This window comes from Charadrius vociferus, unplaced genomic scaffold (genome assembly GCF_000708025.1).
Source record: "Charadrius vociferus isolate BGI_N301 unplaced genomic scaffold, ASM70802v2 scaffold129, whole genome shotgun sequence".
NCBI classification, from domain to species: domain Eukaryota; kingdom Metazoa; phylum Chordata; class Aves; order Charadriiformes; family Charadriidae; genus Charadrius; species Charadrius vociferus.
The window spans coordinates 3,322,934-3,342,732 of NW_009661374.1; the positions used below are offsets into that span (position 1 = coordinate 3,322,934).

At 44.0% G+C, this 19,799-nt stretch overlaps 1 protein-coding gene across 1 annotated transcript in view; it reads right to left on the reverse strand.

The window, feature by feature from the left end:
• The window catches only part of SCML4 (sex comb on midleg-like 4 (Drosophila)), a 46,233-nt gene that overhangs the window by 5,560 nt on the left and 20,874 nt on the right, over positions 1-19,799 (reverse strand). Inside the window, exon 5 of the mRNA XM_009893851.1 lies at positions 9,114-9,383. Coding sequence (XP_009892153.1) covers positions 9,114-9,383 — 270 coding nt within the window. The remainder of the gene's footprint in view (positions 1-9,113; positions 9,384-19,799) is intronic.

The window sequence follows — 19,799 nt, forward strand, 5'->3', positions numbered from 1 at the left end:
GATGGGGAAAGAAGAGGACTTGGAGCAGTTTCTGATCTGACTGCTTATCAGGAGACACGATCCCAGCTGGCGAATTGCGTTAAAAAACATGAAACTCTCAGGTTCCTGCTGGGGAAGGAAAAATGTGCCAGCTGCCAGACTCTTAAACCAAGCTGCCCCTGCTGTCTGATCTGCAAGCAGTGGGGATTTTGGCTCAAGAAGACACCACCCTCCCACCTGGAGAGAAAGCATTTCAGCATCAAACAAAGGAGTTTGCCATTGAATGCGAAGGCTGGAGGATAAAATCAGGATTTAGCAAATAGCTAGGGGTTTTCGTTCACATTCAGAACTTAAAGGAAGGTTTCTAGTCAATACCCTCCTAATCTTAGGCTCTCACAAAGCTTGTGGTCCCCAATGAATGCCTATTTGGAAAGCTACTAAAACATGTGAAGATGAACACTGCACATGTGACTTTTTAATGGTATAAGCCCTGGATGATTTAAGGTCATTTCGTCTTGCTGTAGCTTTAAATCAAGTGAATAAAGGCACATTGGAATGAAAGTGCATTTATGTTTTTATTCTTATTCTCTGCAGAATTATAAATCTCAGCCTCCACGTGAATATAATTTGCACCTCCAGTTATGCTGCTTCACTATTACAATAACTATATTAATGCTAGGTTACAGGAAAGCTGTTTAAATTTGTTTATATCCATACCAAGCAAACTTTGCATTAGCAGGCGGCAGCACACAGATGTATAAAACGTTACTTGCCCTGCTCATCTCTTTCCATTAAGGCCCAGTTTTTAAAGAGGGAGGTGCAAATGGTAAGCAAGCAGGCATTACAGAAGACAGAAAAGGAAACAGAAGAGTGCAAGTAGAGGGGAACCACAGATCCCCAAACTGGAGATGCCCCAGCTAGCCAAGAGGACAGTCAGAGCTGCTGAGAAGAGAAGGGCTGAGCTCTCCAGAGAAGTACTGAGCTTATAGAGACAGATAAAATGTATGAGAATCCCCATGCGTGACTCAAAACCCAGTCCTAGTGTGTGTGAGCAAATGCAGTGGGCTGGGTTTGTGGCGTATGTAAACTGTCATTCTATTGACTTCAATAGAGCCATGCTGATTTATATTAGCTGAGGATCTGCCCATATATGCCCAATAATGGCTTTATGTGCATATTGGTCCCTTTTTTCTTGCCACCATGCTCATCCTACGGTATAATGTAATGAGGTATATTTTGCAGTTACGAAGGATGAACTCCGTAAAGCAGCAGTGCTATGAATGTGCAAATCTGGTCGATGGGCTTCATAATGGGATGTGATGTAAATATCATGATAATTACACTCTCATTTGCTAAGTCACTGTTCTGGATATAAAGGACAAGGAATAGCCGCAGGTCCTCTTAATTAGACAGCGAGGATTGGTGTTCGTATGGACTCAGGCGACCCTGGGCTCCGCTCACAGAATAAATGCAATACACAACGGTACAGACACCATCTGGAGCCTTTGGCATGAAACAATGAAGACAAAGAGTGCAAAATGAGCAGGGTAATCTTGGCCAACCCCTGGATCATCAGTAACATCGAGTAACTTTTTCAGGGACAAGTGGGAGAGCTAAGGCTTGTCCTGAAGGCAGAGGGATGAGTATTTCTCCCTACCTGATCTGCCAATGGACTCGGTGCTGGCTGATGTGTGGAGATACTGTGCACCTCGGCACCTCAAACCAAAGGCAGGGAGAAAACCAGGCTTTCACAAACCAGCTGGAAAATAGAGGGCAGGAGAAAGAAAGGTTTGGCCGTGCCCAAAGGATTGCAGAAGTTTCTATTTGTATGAATGTAAGGAAAGCCCAGGGGGCTTAGCCTGGGATTCACACTGGGCGCAGAGAGAGCAGCCGCCGGCCCAGTCACTCCTGCCCACAACCAGCTGCTTCCAGAAATGCCAGGAAAGGGCAAAGGGGAACAGAAAGCCCCCAGAGAGGTCAGGAGCCTTCACAGGTATTGGAAATATCTGCAATGAAAGGAAGGGGGATGAGAAGAAAAGGTTGAAATGACAGGGGAATTCTATTCACTCCTTTGCAATCTAGCAATCAATAGCATAAATCTGATTTTTTAAAGACAAATATATAAATGACCTTTCTAAAGAGACTGCGTGGCTAGAACTGTTCCAGGCCCCAGCAGATGAAGATAACCCTTTCAAATCCCTACCTGAGGTATAAGATAATAATATAAAAACAAGAATTATGTGTAGATACTAACTCTTCAAAGATTGTTTTGTCTTGATTTACCTACCTAGAGTCAAGTCTTGGACTCTCTGCTGCTTTTTCATGAATTAAGATGTGTTATTTTACTTGTGTGTAAGGGGCTACCTTTAAATGTTGTCAGTAAAACTGGGATACCGCCAGCTTGCAGACAAATACCTTGAACACAGTTTGTAGCTGGTGAGTCTGGAAACAATCTGGTTTTCCATATCATAGAATCATAGAATCATACAATCGTTATGCTTGGAAAAGACCTTTAAGATCAAGTCCAACCATTATCTAACTCTACCAGGCCCACTTCTAAACCATATCCCTGAGCACCATATCTAGACGGCTTTTAAATACATCCAAGGATGGTGATTCAACCACTTCCCTGCGCAGCCTGTTCCAGTCTTTGGTAACCCTTTCAGTGTAGAGGTTTTTCCTAATGTCTAACCTAAACCTCCCCTGGTGCAACTTGGTGCCATTTTCTCTTGTCCTATCGGTTGTAACTTGTGAGAAGAGACCAATGCCCACCTCTCTACAACCTCCTTTCAGGTAGTTGTAGAGAGCAATAAGGTCTCCCCTCAGCGTCTTTTTCTTCAGACTAAGCAACCCCAAGTCCCTCAGCCATTCCTCATAAGACTTATTCTCAAGACCCTTCACCAGCTTTCCTGCCCTAATATATCTTTAAAATATCTTTTAAAACGTATTTTGTTGTTTAATTTGCTCTGGCTTTTTAACATTGTAGTTTACACATGTAAGTGTAATCTCTCTATTTACAAAAGAAAATAAATCATTTCATGTCTACACAAAGGGATGGGGTTTGTTTCAATAGCCTCACTTTACTGAAAGATTTTGAAAGTGTTTGATGGCAGCAGGGCAAGTACTATACATTTTTTCTTATGTGGAGGTATTCACACTTAACCTAAGAATTAGATAAATGAGGAAGTCTCATGTCTCCCGGGTATCCTATGCCATCCTGTCATCAGAATTAATCAAGATGATAATGAATACTCAGATTACAAAGAGATGGGAGTGCTCGCGACCAATAATTATTTTTAGAGATCGTAATCTAGGTCAAATCCAATTTCCTGTTTTTGACAGGTGGCAAAAATTTGTCAAATGAATGGAATGGGATATGGAAATTTAGGTAATCAGAGGGAAACACTTCCCCCTCATGCCTGAAGCGGTGCTGGGGAAGGAGAGTGAAGAGGCGGAAGGTCTTGGGGCTTCTCAGTCAAGAGCGTTGCCTCCACAGAAGTGGCTGTACATACCATATCAGCGGCCAAAGCCTGGCAAAGACAATGGAAAGATGTGGCTTGGCTTGGTCTGAGCTCTCACCCTACACAGGCTTACTCTGCCCTGCACCTCTGGCCTCAGGACCTTCCTGAGAAGGCGGATGGAGAGAGAGAAAGCCAACAGCCAACAGCTGCAGAGGCATGACAAGGAAACCCAATGCTAAAATGGAGTTAAACCTGCGAAAGAAGGAAAGATAAATAACAGACTCCCTAAATATGTTCTTGGCAAACAAACAGAGCCCAGAGGGAGTACGGTCATTGATAGATAAGAGTGGAAAGGGAGTGACAGATGAACTTTAATATTGCTGCAGGCCTAAATGATTTCTTTGCCTCAGGGGAAGGGGGTGGGAATGAAATTTTAAAAGGTTTTCTCTGATTGCACTGGAGCAGATAATAAGGAGCAGCAGATCTACTGAAACTAAGCAGAAGTAGCAGGCCCTCAAAGGCGCAGAGAAATGGGAAACATTTTACAAAACAACCAACCTCCCACTAGAAACAAGGACAGAAGTAAGGCTTTGTAGAAGATGCTTTTCTAAAAGTCTAGGACATACCAAGCAGGAGAAGAGCAGAGGCATCAGAAAAGCAGGCATGTGGCAGAACACAATTACAGGATCTTTATGGGCACCAGGGGGGTTGATGAGCCACAATCAGCAGAGAGCTCTGGAAAGAAGATTGGGCTTAGCACTTCTATTTGCCCTGGCAGGTGCTTGCAGGAGATGCCGTGCACCACCTGGCTGGTGGCCTCGGCCCCACAGCATGGCAGGGCAGAGTCCTCGTCCCACCAGCACAGCAGCTGATCCTGCTCCCGCCATGCCACACACCACGTGGGGATGCAACATCATGGGTGCTCCACCGCCTGCTGCAATAGTAGCCCAGCATCCAGCTGCATGAGATGCAGCCATGGGCTTGCGTTAAATATTTATTTGGGCTTTCCTTGATTTGCCTCTCTTTTGCAGCAGGGGAGAAAATAGGCAGCTCACTGAAAGCATGGAACCTTGCAGGCCTTAAAAGTCCTCAAAAACTAACAGGCAGGCTGTGTTTGCCAGAGAATTGGTACCCAGTGCTGAGCCCCTCAATGCCGTCAGCAGCTCCTTGGCCACTGCCTTGGGGAGGTGCTGGATCCAGCCCCCGCAGGCTGCTTGCAGCATTATTCTGGAAAAAGAGAAACTTCAAACCCTGCACCCCCAAATGTTTTCAGGAAATAAATGTATTAGCAAGCAGGATTGCCTCTTTAACAAAGGCCCTCAGGTGATAATAATTAAGTGCTAATATTGGATAATAAAATCTACATAAAAATAACAAGCTACAGGGCAAGGTTAAGGTTATTATGTTGTGGTTGAACACGCACGTCTTCGTACTTGGAATAAAGGCTTTGTTTGTTATGTAAGCAGGCTTGGCAAGGTTTATGATGTCCTTGGCTATTCCTTCCCTGATTTAAGAGCTTCAATTTGGCAAATGATGACAGGAAAGTGCATGTTTATCTGTTAGCAGCCCCCAATGGCTTTCTGAAATAAGATATTTTTTTTTGTTTGGAATTTTTTAGCATAATCATGGAGAAATAGACATTGAGCTTCTGATCACATTAATGAGAGCTTTGAGGTTTAATCTCATCCATTCCGCTTGAAAGACATGTTCTGCTATGCACTGAGATATGTTTTATGGTTATGGTTTTTTCCATGATATTTGCCCACCATGATAAATAAGGCAAGCTATTTTTCCAAAATATCCATAAATAAAGAGGATTGGTTTGAGGTTTCAGAGAGAAATTCTTCCTCTTTTTAATGAATCCTGCCCATCCCTGCCTTGTAAGTATGCAAACTGAGGAGGATAAGAACAGACTGGCACGCACCACTTACTCATCTTTGCTCACTTATGATTCAGCAGCATATAAATTATCCCTAGAAAGAGGAAAGATATACGCAGAAGCATCGTAGTGAGAGCGCAGATTCCAAAGACCTTTGCAAGAGAGATTTTGCAAAGATAGTAATCAAACTCTCGTGTGGCTGCACTAAGGCTATTACAGAAAGTTGTGTATTTTAAAAGGCTGGGATTGCCAGCAAAAGTGGAAGCAGCATGGTGGGTGAAAGTATGATAGCGGTGAAGAAATACAGTTTTTAATTTTAAGGAGAAGCAGGCAATGCTTTATAGGACTCTACAGTGGGAATTCCAGTGTTACAGAGCTGACACTATCGCAAATGGAGTAGGAGATGAAACCAGGTTGTGACTGGAAATAGCACGGTTTCTTTAATGCTAAGAGTGATATCTGTGGGCACCTTGACTTCATGGGCATCAGTCTGTTGCCCATCACAGCCACTGAAAACTCCCTGGCCATGCTTGAGAGCAAATGGCTCTACTCTGACTCAGAGGACTGAGGTCCTGCCATGGACTCTCTGCTGGAGTCTCCAGAAAGCAGCTGAGTGGATCAGAGTAAATACAATGGATGGTGGTGCTACAAACATCCACTAACTGTTTGTGCTGCCGTACATTGGTGAAGCACAGGGGTTTGCTGTTCCTCCTGTTGGAGACCTTGACAGCAAATCCATCTCTGTGTGGGTTTGCACGTACCTTTATGGTAGACCCCAATCTACAATGGATGATACCAGCACTAATAAATTGTTAATAATTGTAAATAAACAATATCAACAAATCAATAACCATTTTCATGGTGTTCACTGCATAACTGCCAGTTTGAGGGAGCCTTTACTGTTGAGCTGGCCTAATGACCCAGAGATCCCAGAGGAGTTAGTCTTTGCAGATGTCAGATACTTGTCATGTAAAAAAATAATAAGCTGTTTTGGGATGAGTCCTGCTACGCCAAAGTATCATATGTAGCAGCTTAAAGTCCCTTATAACTGCTTCAAAGGCACCCTAATGTCACAAGTACCTAGTCCAAAAGCCATCTCTTCCTCTTCAGTCCTCAAAGTGCTTTAATATGTTTCAAGCTAGAGAAATACAGGAACCCGCAAAGCCTATTGCATGGCCACTCTCTGACTTTTCTGTTGGTTCAGTTCTGGAAAAAAAAAGGTGCCATCTCTTAGGCTTTCATTTTATACAGACTGCAAATTTTGCGGGAAGTCATAAGAGAGATGGAGCTGTCTCCTGAAGCTTAGCTTCCTGCCTCAGGACCATGCTGAGTTTTCCCAAGACATTGGCTGAGTCTGGGAAACAGCGATTTTCACAGTTAGAAACAAGAAGGGAAAGTAGTGCAGTTGAACAAGCTTAAGGAGCTCTGATTTTAAGCTTCAGTCCCTTGAATGTAGATTCAAACCCCTGATACCATGGCTTTTCTCCACACAATGCATTTTCAAGCATGGGAAGTCTACCACAGTATTTTGTGGATGCTGAAAATGCGCAAAGTATTCAATAAACCACTGGGTGATTCAGGAAATAAAAATCTATGAAGGGTTACTAAATATGAATCTACCACTTTTGGTTCAGGAAGTTCTTGAGCCAAACATTTCAGAAGGAGGAGAGGCTAGTGGGGAAGCATCACCATCTCTGCACTTATCTCTTTCCTGGGGGTGTGCTAATGTCTCGTGCTGGAGACAGGATGCACGGCTAGACAGACCTTTGCACTGAACTCCTCTGACCCTTCCTATGTGCTACAAAGAGATAACGACTGATCCCGAGCAGAATGATAAAGATTTTCAAAGCAAGGAAGTAACAACATTGTTAAATCTTGGCTCCTTGCAGCTGCCAACTAAAAAGCTTGACGAAAGAGTCCCAGTTCTGCTAGGAGGATCTAGGGAAGGAGTGGGAGAGGGTAAAATGAATCCTGTGCACAGTAAGCCTCTTGTCCTCCCAGCACCTGATTATTCCAGCCCGAAAGGCGCTGAACAAGATCTGAAAGAAAGGGCTTTTCATTTCCTTTTCTTTGTCACTGAGGCCCCTGGTTCTTAGTGACAACCTTTTACAAGTTGTTTGCAGTAGTGCATTTCTATACTATCCACTTTGCTTTGAGTAAAGTTGACTCTAAGTAAAGAAAAAATAATTATGAGAATCGAATGCTTATCTGTGCTCTGTATAATAGAGTAACATAGGGATAAACCAGGGAAAGAAGTGTGCTAAAATAATAGCAAAGTGAGTGATGGTATTGAACAAATTCCCTAAATAGGAACACAAACTTAGAAAAACAAAGAAATACAAGGGTAAATACTGGTAATGCGTATTTTGCAAGAATAATGTTCTTTGGGTAGGTATTGAACAAATTCCCTAATAGGAACACAAACTTAGATAAACAAAGAAATACAAGGATAAATACTGGTAATGCGTATTTTGCAAGAATAATGTTCTAAAATATTAAATAGTGAAAGTTCAGAAACAAGAAATAATACAGGCATTGGGGGGGTGAGGAATGTGAAGGAATTATGCAAAGATCTGCAGCTACTGGGAAGAGGCTCTGGAGTGGCTACCAAGCAAGAATATGCAGAATCACTTGCAGTTTCCAGGGGAAGTGCAAGGACAGAAAGATAGTGTAATCAGCTAATGGTAGACAAAGAGGCTAGGGGAACTAGCAAGGCTTCTGCAAATATATCAAGATTTAAAAAAAAATAATACTAGAGTGACAGTAGGTTCCATTAATAAATGAGGAAGGGAAAGAAATTAATGACTTTAAAATGGCTGAGACACTCAACTCCTTTGTGAGATCTATCTTCAAGATGAAAAATGCATAAATGAAGTTTGAATAATTAGTAAGGGGTGAAGACACTGTTCGAATCATGACTGATAAAGACCTGTTAATGGAGAACTTGGAAAATGCAAACAAAGACAAAGTTAACGGAAGTTCAGGGAATTAGCTAACCCATTTGATGAACCCAGGTCATTTTTAGAGAAAAAAAAAAATTGTGGCTAATTAGGAACATAGGTAATGGGCAGAGCGACTGACCCAGCAAACCTAAATCCTAGCAGGGTGACTGGACAAAAATACAAGGAAAGGGGAGAAGAAGGGTTATTGAATGCAGTGGTTCCCATGCCATCCCTTGAATTTCCAGATAAACTTTGTGTGACTTTGCTTCCTGAAGGATAAAAGACCCTTGACCGGTGAGCTGGATGATTTTAAAAAAATATACGTTTTGCTGGGCAGTCTTTTTCAAGGAAAATCTGGCTTGGTTCATGATTAAAGGGGCAGGATGGGCCACACAGCTAGGAAGCAAAACCTTCTGCTAAAATGCTTTGAGGCAGGCACTAATATTGGGGTTTGCTCTGCATCATATCTTGTACACAGCTGGTGTCACACAAACAACAGGTACCTGCCTGCAGGCAGTATCACTCTTTGGGAGGAATGCCTTCTATATTAATATTTATATCTGTAAGTCAATAATAACAGTTGTGATTGCCACATGATTATACATAATACATATGTTTACATAATTAATAACAGCATTAGAAAACATTCACCTTTTTACTTAATGATGAACAGATTGATTTTGTGTTTACAGAGGTTATTATTTCTCCTTCTAAATGGAAGCGTGAGTGGTCTGGATTGATGTCAGCGCAGACCCACCTCACTAATTTTCCTGGGAATCTGGGAGCAAGTTAAGACTCCAGCATGGCACCAGCATAGCAACGCACATTGCTAAATGGAAGATGTTATATTACCACTTCTGTTTCCTTCAAGATAGGTCCCGTTTCTCGTTGGACTGGAGGTCTGATGCCGCAGGCCAGTAGACGAGGGCCCCCCTGAAGATATCTGGGCAGGACGATGGCTACAGAAGGAAGAGGATCCTCCAGCAGGACGTCCATCTGTGGGACTCTGCCGCATGGTATACGTGGAGCCCATGCAACCGAAGGCAGAATCAGCAGGATCCACGCTGTAGCGCTTCATGTTTGCAGGGTCAACCAGGTAGTCCTCAGGTATGACTGTTTCTGCTCAGGAAACCAAGACACAAAAGAAACATCAGCAAAACAGAACCAATTTTTAATTCAGCCCTTGAAAAAAAGAAAATTGCCAAAATTCCCTTTTTTTGGCAAAAAGTTTAGCTCTGTTTCCAACTTTCTGTACAGACAGCTAGCTGCAGGAGGGAACTTTGCTGAGAATTAATAAATAATGAAGGGAAGCACAACCACTCAGAAGTCAGTAGAGTCACAACAGGGAAACCGGCTTGATGTGACTCATCCATGTCAGCTTACGGCAATATTCTCCATAAAGTTCTGGGCTGCTGACTGGCAGGTCCCATTTGCCTCATGGTGCTCCCCGAATACCACCGAGACTGGGAGACTGTGCGGCTATTGTTTGCTCTGTCTTTCTTTTAAAAACATGAAAGTTGAAAGGAAGAAGGCAGAGGATGACAACAGGACAGGCAATTTGTTGGGTTCGTAATGCCTGGCAGCCAGTAGGAGGGAGTACAGGTAATAAACCAAAGCATTCTGGCTGCAGTTACCAAAATTAATCAGAAAATATCCTCAGCTGCAGACATCCATCAGGCCCAGTGTCCCACGAGGAGATGAGGCTTGATGGCTGATGAGCACACCTGAGGTTTATCACAGACAGAGATGTGAGTGAGTCAGTCAGACCCAGCTTCGGTCCAGACGTGTGCTGGCATCAGGGATGACTGCAAACTATTGCTCTGGTTTCTCTGCTCTGTGTTGCACTGTGCACACCATGTAGGCACTAAATACCTTGCTTTTCAGACTTCTCCCAATAAACCAAATTTTGCACTTACAGTCCTATTTTAGAGAATTATATTCCCCTTTGCTTGGGGGTCTAACATATGAGGCAGGTCTAGCCCCAGGTTTTGCAGTACGCAGACTTTTTTTCACAGTTCTCCTCAGACCTATGTCCAGGTTCGTCTTGCTTCACTGTCTGGACTGAGACCTCCGTGTCTGTGTCATTGTCCTCCTCTGGCCAGTCCCAATCTCCTACCAACAGGCCTTGATATCCAAACTCCTTCCTACTTGCCTTTTTTGACTTCACAAAACATAGTCAAAGCTCTTCCACCTCCTCATTCCCACTGCCATTCTCCCTGCAAAACCATCCCTCCCCTCACCCAGTCCCAGGACCCTCTCCTCCACCACCACCACCATCACCACCACCACTGGAAGAGCAGAGCCCCTGGAAACATCTTTGAGATCCAAAGCTTCACGTTACCCTTCCTAATACTGGCAACCTGTGCTGCAGAGATTCCCACTCTCACTGGGTGAAACATGGTGTTAACATCTGGCAGGTAGGGAGTCCCTGGATTAGGAAAGTGCCCCATGATGTTTCTTTGGGGTGTTGAAAACACCGCTTTCCTCATCATGCGTACTGTCGCTCCAGAGACATCTGAGCAGGGTGAAATTATCCCCGCGGTGTCGCACATCTCCTTCTCTGCCTGAGCAACCCTCTCCTCCTGACGTATTTTGTAGCCTTATTGAGTAACAGGAAGAATTTATGCTGTAATTTATGCTACAAGACCCAAATCGCATTGCTAATAGATGTTGAGGCTGTATATAATAGAGTTTTCCTTTTAATTTACATTTTTACTCTTTTCCTTTGAAAAAAAAAAAACCCAAAACCTTGGCAGCTGTGTAGAGGAGTTGATGTTAAACAAACATGATTTAGTTTGACAACTCAAATACTCAAGGGTTGTGCCATGCCAGCATCCTGGCTTGTGTGTCAAGCCACAGCACAGAATTTTGTTACATGATAGCCTGACTTTTCATTTTCTTGTTGCTGTCTTTTAAAACTTTATCCCATTCTGGGCCAAGGCTAGACTCACCATAAGGCAAACAACAAATCTGAAGGACAGCTGTAAATGTGAAGTTTCCTCACTTTTGGGCACTTGCCTTTGCAACTGCAAGTCACTTTCCGTTAGTAGGGCTTTTTTTTCCCTTAGATAATTTGGATCCTTACAGAATGCATTCAGGTATCCTGCTGCTTTCTGCCAGGGATTTCTGAGTTTGATTCTCACACAAATACAGATAGGGTGTAATTCAATTGGATTCAATGCAGTTCAACTAATGTAACACTAGCATAAGAGAAATGGGAATCAGACACTCTGAACCTTTCTCACTAACCTCCAACAGATGCCAAAATTGTATAGCAATTGAGCTAAATACCTTGCTTTTCAGACTCCTCCCAGTAAACCAATGAAAATCCAATCAAGCCTCCTCATTCAAAGGAATTTAATTACTGTGTAGAACACTTGCAATAAAAGCCTCTTACGCATAAAGAAGACAGCTCTTTCTGCAGCATCCTGCCTGCACTGCATGGAATAATTATGCCTCTTGTGAATCATTACCTCTTTATTCCAGGAAAAGAATGCTCTGTTAATATGATTACAATATGAAGAAGACTCAGACTATCAAAACAACAAACAGCACATTAAAAGAGCCCTGCTAAATAAATGACATACAGCTTTTATTACTATGGATATAAATGACTCCAAAATTTGTGAGCAGACACCAGGGATTTTTTGACTGATGTCAGACTCTCAGTAGTCTGTATGAAATAAGACATGCGCAGGTGAAATCTCCTCATGGAAGGACACCCATGAGTTGTCTACAAGACTGTGTCAAGGAGCCAGACGCTGTCAGTTCTGTTCCTGACCCTGCATAAGACTCTTTTCTTGATCTAGACCAATTTATTCCACAGGTCTCTGCTTTGGGCTCCAAAATGGGAGTAATGATGTCTATTGCCACAGACTAAGCAGGAGCCTCCATTCATTACTGTTTGAAATGTGCCCCAGTGGAAGGTGTTCTGGGAATGTGAAAAGTCATTCCTGTCTTCATTGGGCAGGGGGGAGCAGAGATCATCGGAAGCAGCCAGGTTTCTAAGCAAGCCTTTACAGAGCTCATGATCTTCAAGTTGACATGAGCAGTCAGTAGATTACAAGAGCAACTCATCAACAGCCTCCTCCTGACCAAAAGAAGCTCATGATGAAATGGAAGCCACAGTTGCATTAGGGAAAAGGAGACGATGCGTACAAGTATGTGTGATTACAGGTTTTAAATCATACACTTTTAAAAGGTGTGGTCAGTGTCTGTGCTCCCTACTGGGTGTGGGCTGCTTTGTAAAACTGCACTAGTTGGTGCACCTTGAGCGAGCGTGTCTCCATGCCCTGCAGCAGTCTGGCAACTTCCAGGAGAGACCTGCATGTGGGAGGGAAGAGGCAGGCAGGCTCAGGGGGGCTCTCAGGAGAAATCCATTATGCTCCTGAGGGGAGGCAGAGCCCCCGGGGATGCTTCAGAGCAGAAGACATCTGCCTTTTCCTCCCAGCAGCAGAGGAGCTAAAGGTGACCAGGCACAGTCCCTATGCGTTCACCAAGTGTCAGTCATGGCTGACCAACCTGATTGCCTTTTATCATAAAGCAGCTGGATTTGTGGGCAAAGGGAGAGCAGTGGATGCCATTTACCTTGACCTTACCAAGGCTTCCAACACTGTCTTCTACAATATTCTTGCATCCACGTTAGAATGTTACAGCTCGGATGAGTGAGAGACTGGTTAGGTGATTGGTTAGGCTTAGTGGGTGGTGGTTAATGGGTTGTCTAGAGGCCAGTAAAAAGTGGGGTACCACAAGGGTCTATCCTGGCATCCAGGATTGGTCTCTGTGATAGCAGATAGACGTGGACAAATGGGTGAGTTCAGCGGAGGGCCGTGAAGATGCCTGGGGCATGGAACACTTGCCCTGAGAGGAAAGGCTGGGGGAATGGGGCTTGTTCAGCCTGGGGGAGATGCACCTTGGGGGTAGAAACCTAACAGCAGCCCCACAGGACCCATGGAGAGGTCACCAAGAAGATGGAGCCGGGCTATTTACAGTGGTGCATGGCAGGACAACAAGAGACAACAGGCAAAAATTGAAATGAAATTGGATGTAAGGAGAAACCTTTTCCCCGTGAGGACAGTGAGGCAGTGGCAGAGGTTGCCCAGAGAGACAGTGAAGGCTCTGGCACTGGAGGTTTTCCAGACCCAATAGGACAAAGCCCTAAGCAACCTGGTCTGATCCCAGAGCTCGGTCTGCTTTGGGCAGGGGATTGGACCAGAGAACTCCTGCCGTCCCTTCCCACCTGAATTGTCCTCTGATCCTATGACTGATATCTTCTCCACTCCAAGCAGCAGCCATAGAGGTTGGGGGAGGACCATGGCAAGGGCTCACATGAGGGATCTAGGGCCTCTTATGGTGGCACAGGAGGCAGCAGGAGGGACAGGCTTCACTGTCCAAAAACTAAAAAAGACTGTGGAAGCTCTTTGTGTTCATATTTCTCCAGCTCCTTGTTAGTTTGTACCACAGAGAAGCTGCATGAGTTGGGGCTCCACTGATGATGTGTATGAAAATATCTGCATTTTGTAAGCTCTCAGGCGGCCTTGTAAAGTGTACGGCTTTCACACTAATCCCACTTTGGCCAATTAGGCCATGTTTTCTAAGACAATAGAAGAAAACATAACTCTCTATTGAGGTTTAAAATGCAACAGTTTCATAAATCTGTAGCTTAGCCCTTCTGTATTCTGTCACACTTGTGTATTTTATTTTCTAGGTAGTCAGCAGAAGGGCACACACTAGTGAGAAATTAGTACACAATATTTTAAAGCAGGATTTATGAGAATGCTGCTTCAAGCGTTTGCTTTGCACACAGTAGTCTCTGTTACAACTGTTCACCACCCTGAGATGCTCAGGCCATTTTGGCATAGTTTTCCTTTCCATGAATGGTCCACAGGCAAATGGATTGAAAAGCCCAAGGCTGTTACATCCATCACATCTTAAAATGAAGCAAAGGAGAAGAGAAAAAACTCAACTGCTTTCCCAATTTAAAAACGCACATTTCTTTAGCTAAGTTTCTTTAAAGTAGCAGCTTCTATGGTTCCTAGCCAAATTCCTCAAGATGGGTAAGCTGAGAGCTAAAGCAGCACAAGAACCTGCAGCTCACATCCCCACTCTACTGCAGACCTCTGGAGTGACCTTGGTCAGGTTGTCCATTGTCTCTGGACCCCAGTTCTCCATTAGGGTTAAGAAAAATACTTGTTTTGTCTCTCACTTCTGTAACATGTGAAGTTCTTTGCCTCAGTGGCATCTGTATGCCACTACAGCATGCCACATGGATGTATACTGCATGTGTGAATGCAGAACACATACAGTGGACTGTTGGTAGCATCTGGGAATAGAGATGCTCCAGAAAGACAAAAAAATTATGCCTCCCATTGTGCAATAGGAAATAAAATGAAAACCAATTTCAACCAGGAAATGAAGAGCGTACACCCAGGAAAGATGATCCTTAGCTGACATTTTCCTGAGCAGATCTAATCTCTCACTTATTCTTCCTTATCATAAAAAAAAACTCAAACAAACTTATTCTGCTAAAATCTCTCCTACAAGTAAAAGCTTTTTCTGCACTCCAGAGACACGATCTAGTCTGCCTTCTCTCCTCTCCTCCCAGGCAAAACAGGTTTTGTGCCACTTTCCTCATCTGCTGCTGCTTCCATATCACTTCTCATTTTACATCCCTCTCTGCCTTTACCTGTCTCGGGCTCCTTTCCCTTACACCCTCCACCCTCTGTTCTTCCCCACCATCTCTTCCTACTGCTTCTTCCATCATATTCCCACCATCTCGACCTTTCTCTAACACCGGATTCCCACACAAGCAGCATCACTCTTTTCCCATTGTGCAAGCTATTTTCCTAGCTCCCTTTTCTATTTTCCCTCCTCCTGCACCACTGACATGCATAGCCATTTCTTTCCCGGGTTGTTCCGCTTCCATCTATCTCATGCTTTCATTCTTCCAGCTTTCCCTTTCCTGATGCCCCCACGCCTTCTTCTGGGTTTGTCCCCAGATTACCGCTTGAACAGCAGAGCCTGAGGTCAAGGCAGTGAACTGGGACCAAGGTCCCCATTCCCAGTTAACAGGCTATGTCCTGCACAGGCATGGAGCGGCTGCATCCAAGTGAAGGTAACACGGGGCACCACTGGAAACCCACACCCCCACTTCTGAGCACGCCAGACACTGATCCCCAAATGAGGGAGGTCCTCTTTTACACACCAGTAGCTTCCTGGGACAACTGTCCTTCCTTCTAGGCCAATACTTTTATGTCATTTCATAAGGTTTCACTCCACCACCTGCGATGCTTGATCATTTGTATTTGCTCTAATGAAATTCTCCATTGACTTCTTTTCCTCACAGTCAATATAGATTTCTTTCTTTCTTTTTTCCACCCCCACTCTTCCTTTTTTGTGTTGTCTTCTATTCCTCATATCATTTAGTGATGGGCTTTGCCCTCTGACCCTTTCCTGTACCTTTTTAAGTGCTACCATATATTTTCTATAATGGGTTGACCAGATGTGAACTCCATATTTTAAGCAGCATGATATCATAGCTTCCTCAGACCTCTCCTCTCCCCTAGCCAGGGCCAACCTTTTCTCATCTCCCAGTCATTTTAAGAGGAGCTAGCCACAGTGTCAAAATCCTATCAAGAGACTCCTGGTACGGTTTTATCTTTGCCTATATTTTATAGTGCCTGAGCTTGGCTCCAGCTCCCCACACAAGGATGGCATTTGCCCTATCTGGGAGGCAGTGGTGGGAAGCAGGAGGGGACAGTTTTAAGAAGCTGTGGAGGTTAGAAACCCTGAATCTCAGCCTTCATGGAAGGAAAAATAAAAGTCGGGTGAAAAAAAAACAAATGCAGAAATGCACAAGGAAATACTTAGGTGAGTTTAACCATCAGTTTGACGTAGTGTAAGCCAGAGAGGGAGAGAGCAGAGATCTAAACAGTGTTTAAGAGTGTGAAAGATATGCCTTGGTTCTGAACTGCTATCTTCTGTTTTTACATAATCTCTTAAAAGATTAAAAAATAATTTTTTCTGTATCTACCAAACAGCCTCACGCTTTTCTGTCCAGTAAGAAATGGACCATGGACCTTATCTTCCTTGTAGCTTGAGCCTGCATACATCTAGCTAAAGATAAGAGCTTCCTATGATGGATTAAGACTTTCCAGCTCTGCCTGCTGTGATTTACTCTGAGATTACAGCACCAGCCCATTCCTTTTAGCTCCATCGCCCGTCCAGACATGCAGCACAATGAAAATATGATGTCACCCCTTAGCAGGCATTCCTACGCAGTGTCAACACCACTCTCTGGTACATGCATCTGCAGCCCGCACGGCTGGGCAAGGACTGGACCTTTTCCACACCAGCCCGTGGCTGCCACGGTTTGGCTGGACAAGGAAAGCATTATGGGGAGAGGCAGTCAGTTTGTGGCAGTGGAGCAGAGCTGCTCGCTGCTCGCCAAGGCAGAGTGGCATGGAGACACATCCCTGAGGAGCCACAGCATCCCTGAGGCTGCTGCAGAGAGGCAGTGAGCAAGCAGGCAGCTCAGGGCGTCCGCTGACAGCAGTTCAGGGCTGTCATGCTTGCATTTTTCTGTCTATGTGTTAACTTTTGCATAGGTTATAGGAACACACAATTGAATCCACAGAGGGAGACAAAGAGGGGGTACTAGTCAGTGAGAACAGGAAAATGTAAATAAGCCTCATCCACTTGTGAATGTAGATATTATGAACACTGAAATCCCAGTCACACTGTGGAGGTAAAACCTGCAGTGAATTCTCCAGGGTTTAGTCTGAGGCTTTACTGCACCATGTATCATCTCGCTGTGTCCTAGATGCTGAAAAATATTTTGTGGTAACTGAAATGCTGAATCCCCCAGGGAGAAGCTGCCAGTCAGTTAACATCAAGACTCTAAATTTTTTTAAAGAATTTTCCAAAATCCAGTGTTGCCCTGATTACAAGGACTTCAGCATAGGCAATTTTTTTTTCATTATTTTAACGATTTCCCTTGAGTGTTTGCAGCCCAGACAACAGCCACATTGTGTTTAATGCAGTAGAACCAGGGAATGAAACCAGCTGGGAACAGATCAACATGGTTTTATTGTCCAAACTGAGTAAAAAGGTAGAGTAAATTCACAAGCTAGCTGCTGACAAATTTATTAGATTTAATAATAAAAGGTGCTCATGTGTATAAATAACCCATCGAGGATTTTTTTTTTAAGTGCTTGGGGATGATTGAGTAAATATCTTGTGTTGCAATGGAGAGGTTTAATCCTAGCTTACAGCATAGGCAAATTGTTTAGGCACTGCATACCCATGAGAGAAAGCAAAGGGATTTCAATGACACAGGGATTTGGCCTTTAGAAAAAGTCTTCCTTTGGTCTCTTCCTCCTGATTTCAGACCTGCTCCTCCATTCTCTTCCCTTCTCCCTTGCCTTTATGTTGCACCAAAGTGTACATCATGAGAAGTAGATTTATCGGGGTTGTATAGTTTTGTGTCTTAGCACAGCAATAGTTCCGCACTGGCAGAGGGAGATGGGAGAGGCTGTGATCGATCTTTTCTCTCTCCAGCCTCTAGCAGTACCTAGAGGGTCTTTTCTATCCAGGTAGTTTATAAGGTACTCTGTATGCTTATAAATCAGCATTGATAAAATTCACAAAAAGCTGTATATAGAATAGACTAGAAGAAAACGACTGTGTTATTTGAAAATTTCAAGGTGTTATATACTGGGATTCTCCACAGCTGAAGTACTTAGTGCATTTCAGTTCTGCTACCACCGTGATGGATCTCCCTGAATTATATTGCTTAGTACTGGCTTAAAATATTTAACAGCAATTTTTTGTGTGAAAAACAAATAATTTGAGACACAAGAAGTGAGATGTCCAGAGCAAAGTGCAGTAACTGCAAAACAATCTGTGTTTGCTCATTAATAACTAATAATCTCCTCCAGAAATTAGGTAGAGCACATATAAAGCATGATCCTGTGCATGGGTTCATACATAAGTATAAGATCTTTTATAAAGTCTTTGCTTATCTCCCTGCCCAGTGCTGCAGCTCAGCTGGACTTTCGGATATTTCTTCTGGGGTTTCTTCTGCCATATAAATACTGCTGGGCCCTAGAGCCGTAGTTCCCCTTCACAAATTCTTTCTTTTCCTGCCTTCTCTGTTCCTGCTTCTGACAGCCCTGGCCAATCTCAGTCCCAGCAGCTAGGAACCCCCTTTTGGGGTTTTTTTATCCTCTCCTCTCCCCATAATCCCACAGAGTCAGTTTCCCTTCACATCAGTGTGCTACACTCCGCCGTGCCACCGGGAAGCTGGGCTTGCCCCAGAATCCCATCCCAGGACTCACCCCTGGCCTCACTACATTTTCCTGAACCTTGGCTTCTCTGCTGAAGTCTAGCAAGCCAATGCTGCTTTTTGTTTAAATCACTTCTGTGACCTTACCTCTTCCATGAAGAAACCCACCATAAAGTACCTGATTTCCCAAACCTCCATTTGCAGTTTATTTTCAGTGAGAGGTGAGGATGTGTTTCTCTTGTCCAGCTGCTGGTGGTGCAACTCCTCACCTTGCACCCTTACCTTTCTCGTTGCTGCCCATGGCCAGCACCATCCCAGCACAAACACCAAATGGCACGCCATTGCCAACAGTTTGCTTCCATTACTATCTTAATTGTGTTAATCTCCTGCTCTGCACTCATTTTGCCAGCAGATGAATGTTCTTCAGGTGGTGTGCTACTACTTTCCAAAAGGCACTTTGATGTCCTCTGTATAATTACCACAAACAAAAAATCCTAAGGAGCTGGGGAGCACTGTTGATTAAACAGGGGCCAAGACTTTTCCAGAAAAAAAAAGTGGATGTTTTATTTCCATGGAACCGGAAATGCCATTGTGTGGGGGTTTTCATTTATTTTGTAGTGAACTGGAAAAGGATAGAGAGAAACAAAAGGTAAAGACAGATAAAGGAGGAAGACCCTTTTAATCTAGAAGGCTAAAAAAAGAGAGCAACATGGGAGAGGAGAAAAACTGAGCTGAGAAACTGAAGGACATCCAAGCAAAAATCAGTAACATCCCCTGAAAAAAAATTCTGAATCTGCTTTGAAACCCGTGGAATAGAAATAGCTTAAAGACAAGACTCCCTTCCCCCCACTTTCAGTTGGCTCTGCTTCCTCCCGTGGAGGTGCACGCCCAGGCCCTGCCACCGGCACCACGTACCAGGCAGTCCCACAAGCAAGGGCCCTCTCATCCAGATTCACAAAACATGAGCAAATGCTCATCTCTCTTCCAAAACATTTCTTGGTTTGTCTTTTACTTACTAAGTGCCGGCTTTGCTGACTCTCATAGCCCCGTCCACTGCCATAGCCAGTCTTCCTATTACCCTGGCTGTGACAGCAACCCAGCAGCAAGAAACTACACATCTAATTGCCCACAGCTTTCGTGGGCTATCAGAGCCTATACCGACACACCACATGCAGCTCCCAAGTGATATTATCTACTGTGGCTTGAACTAGCACAAGGTAAGTATCCCGAGGATCATCTTTTTCCCCCCTCAC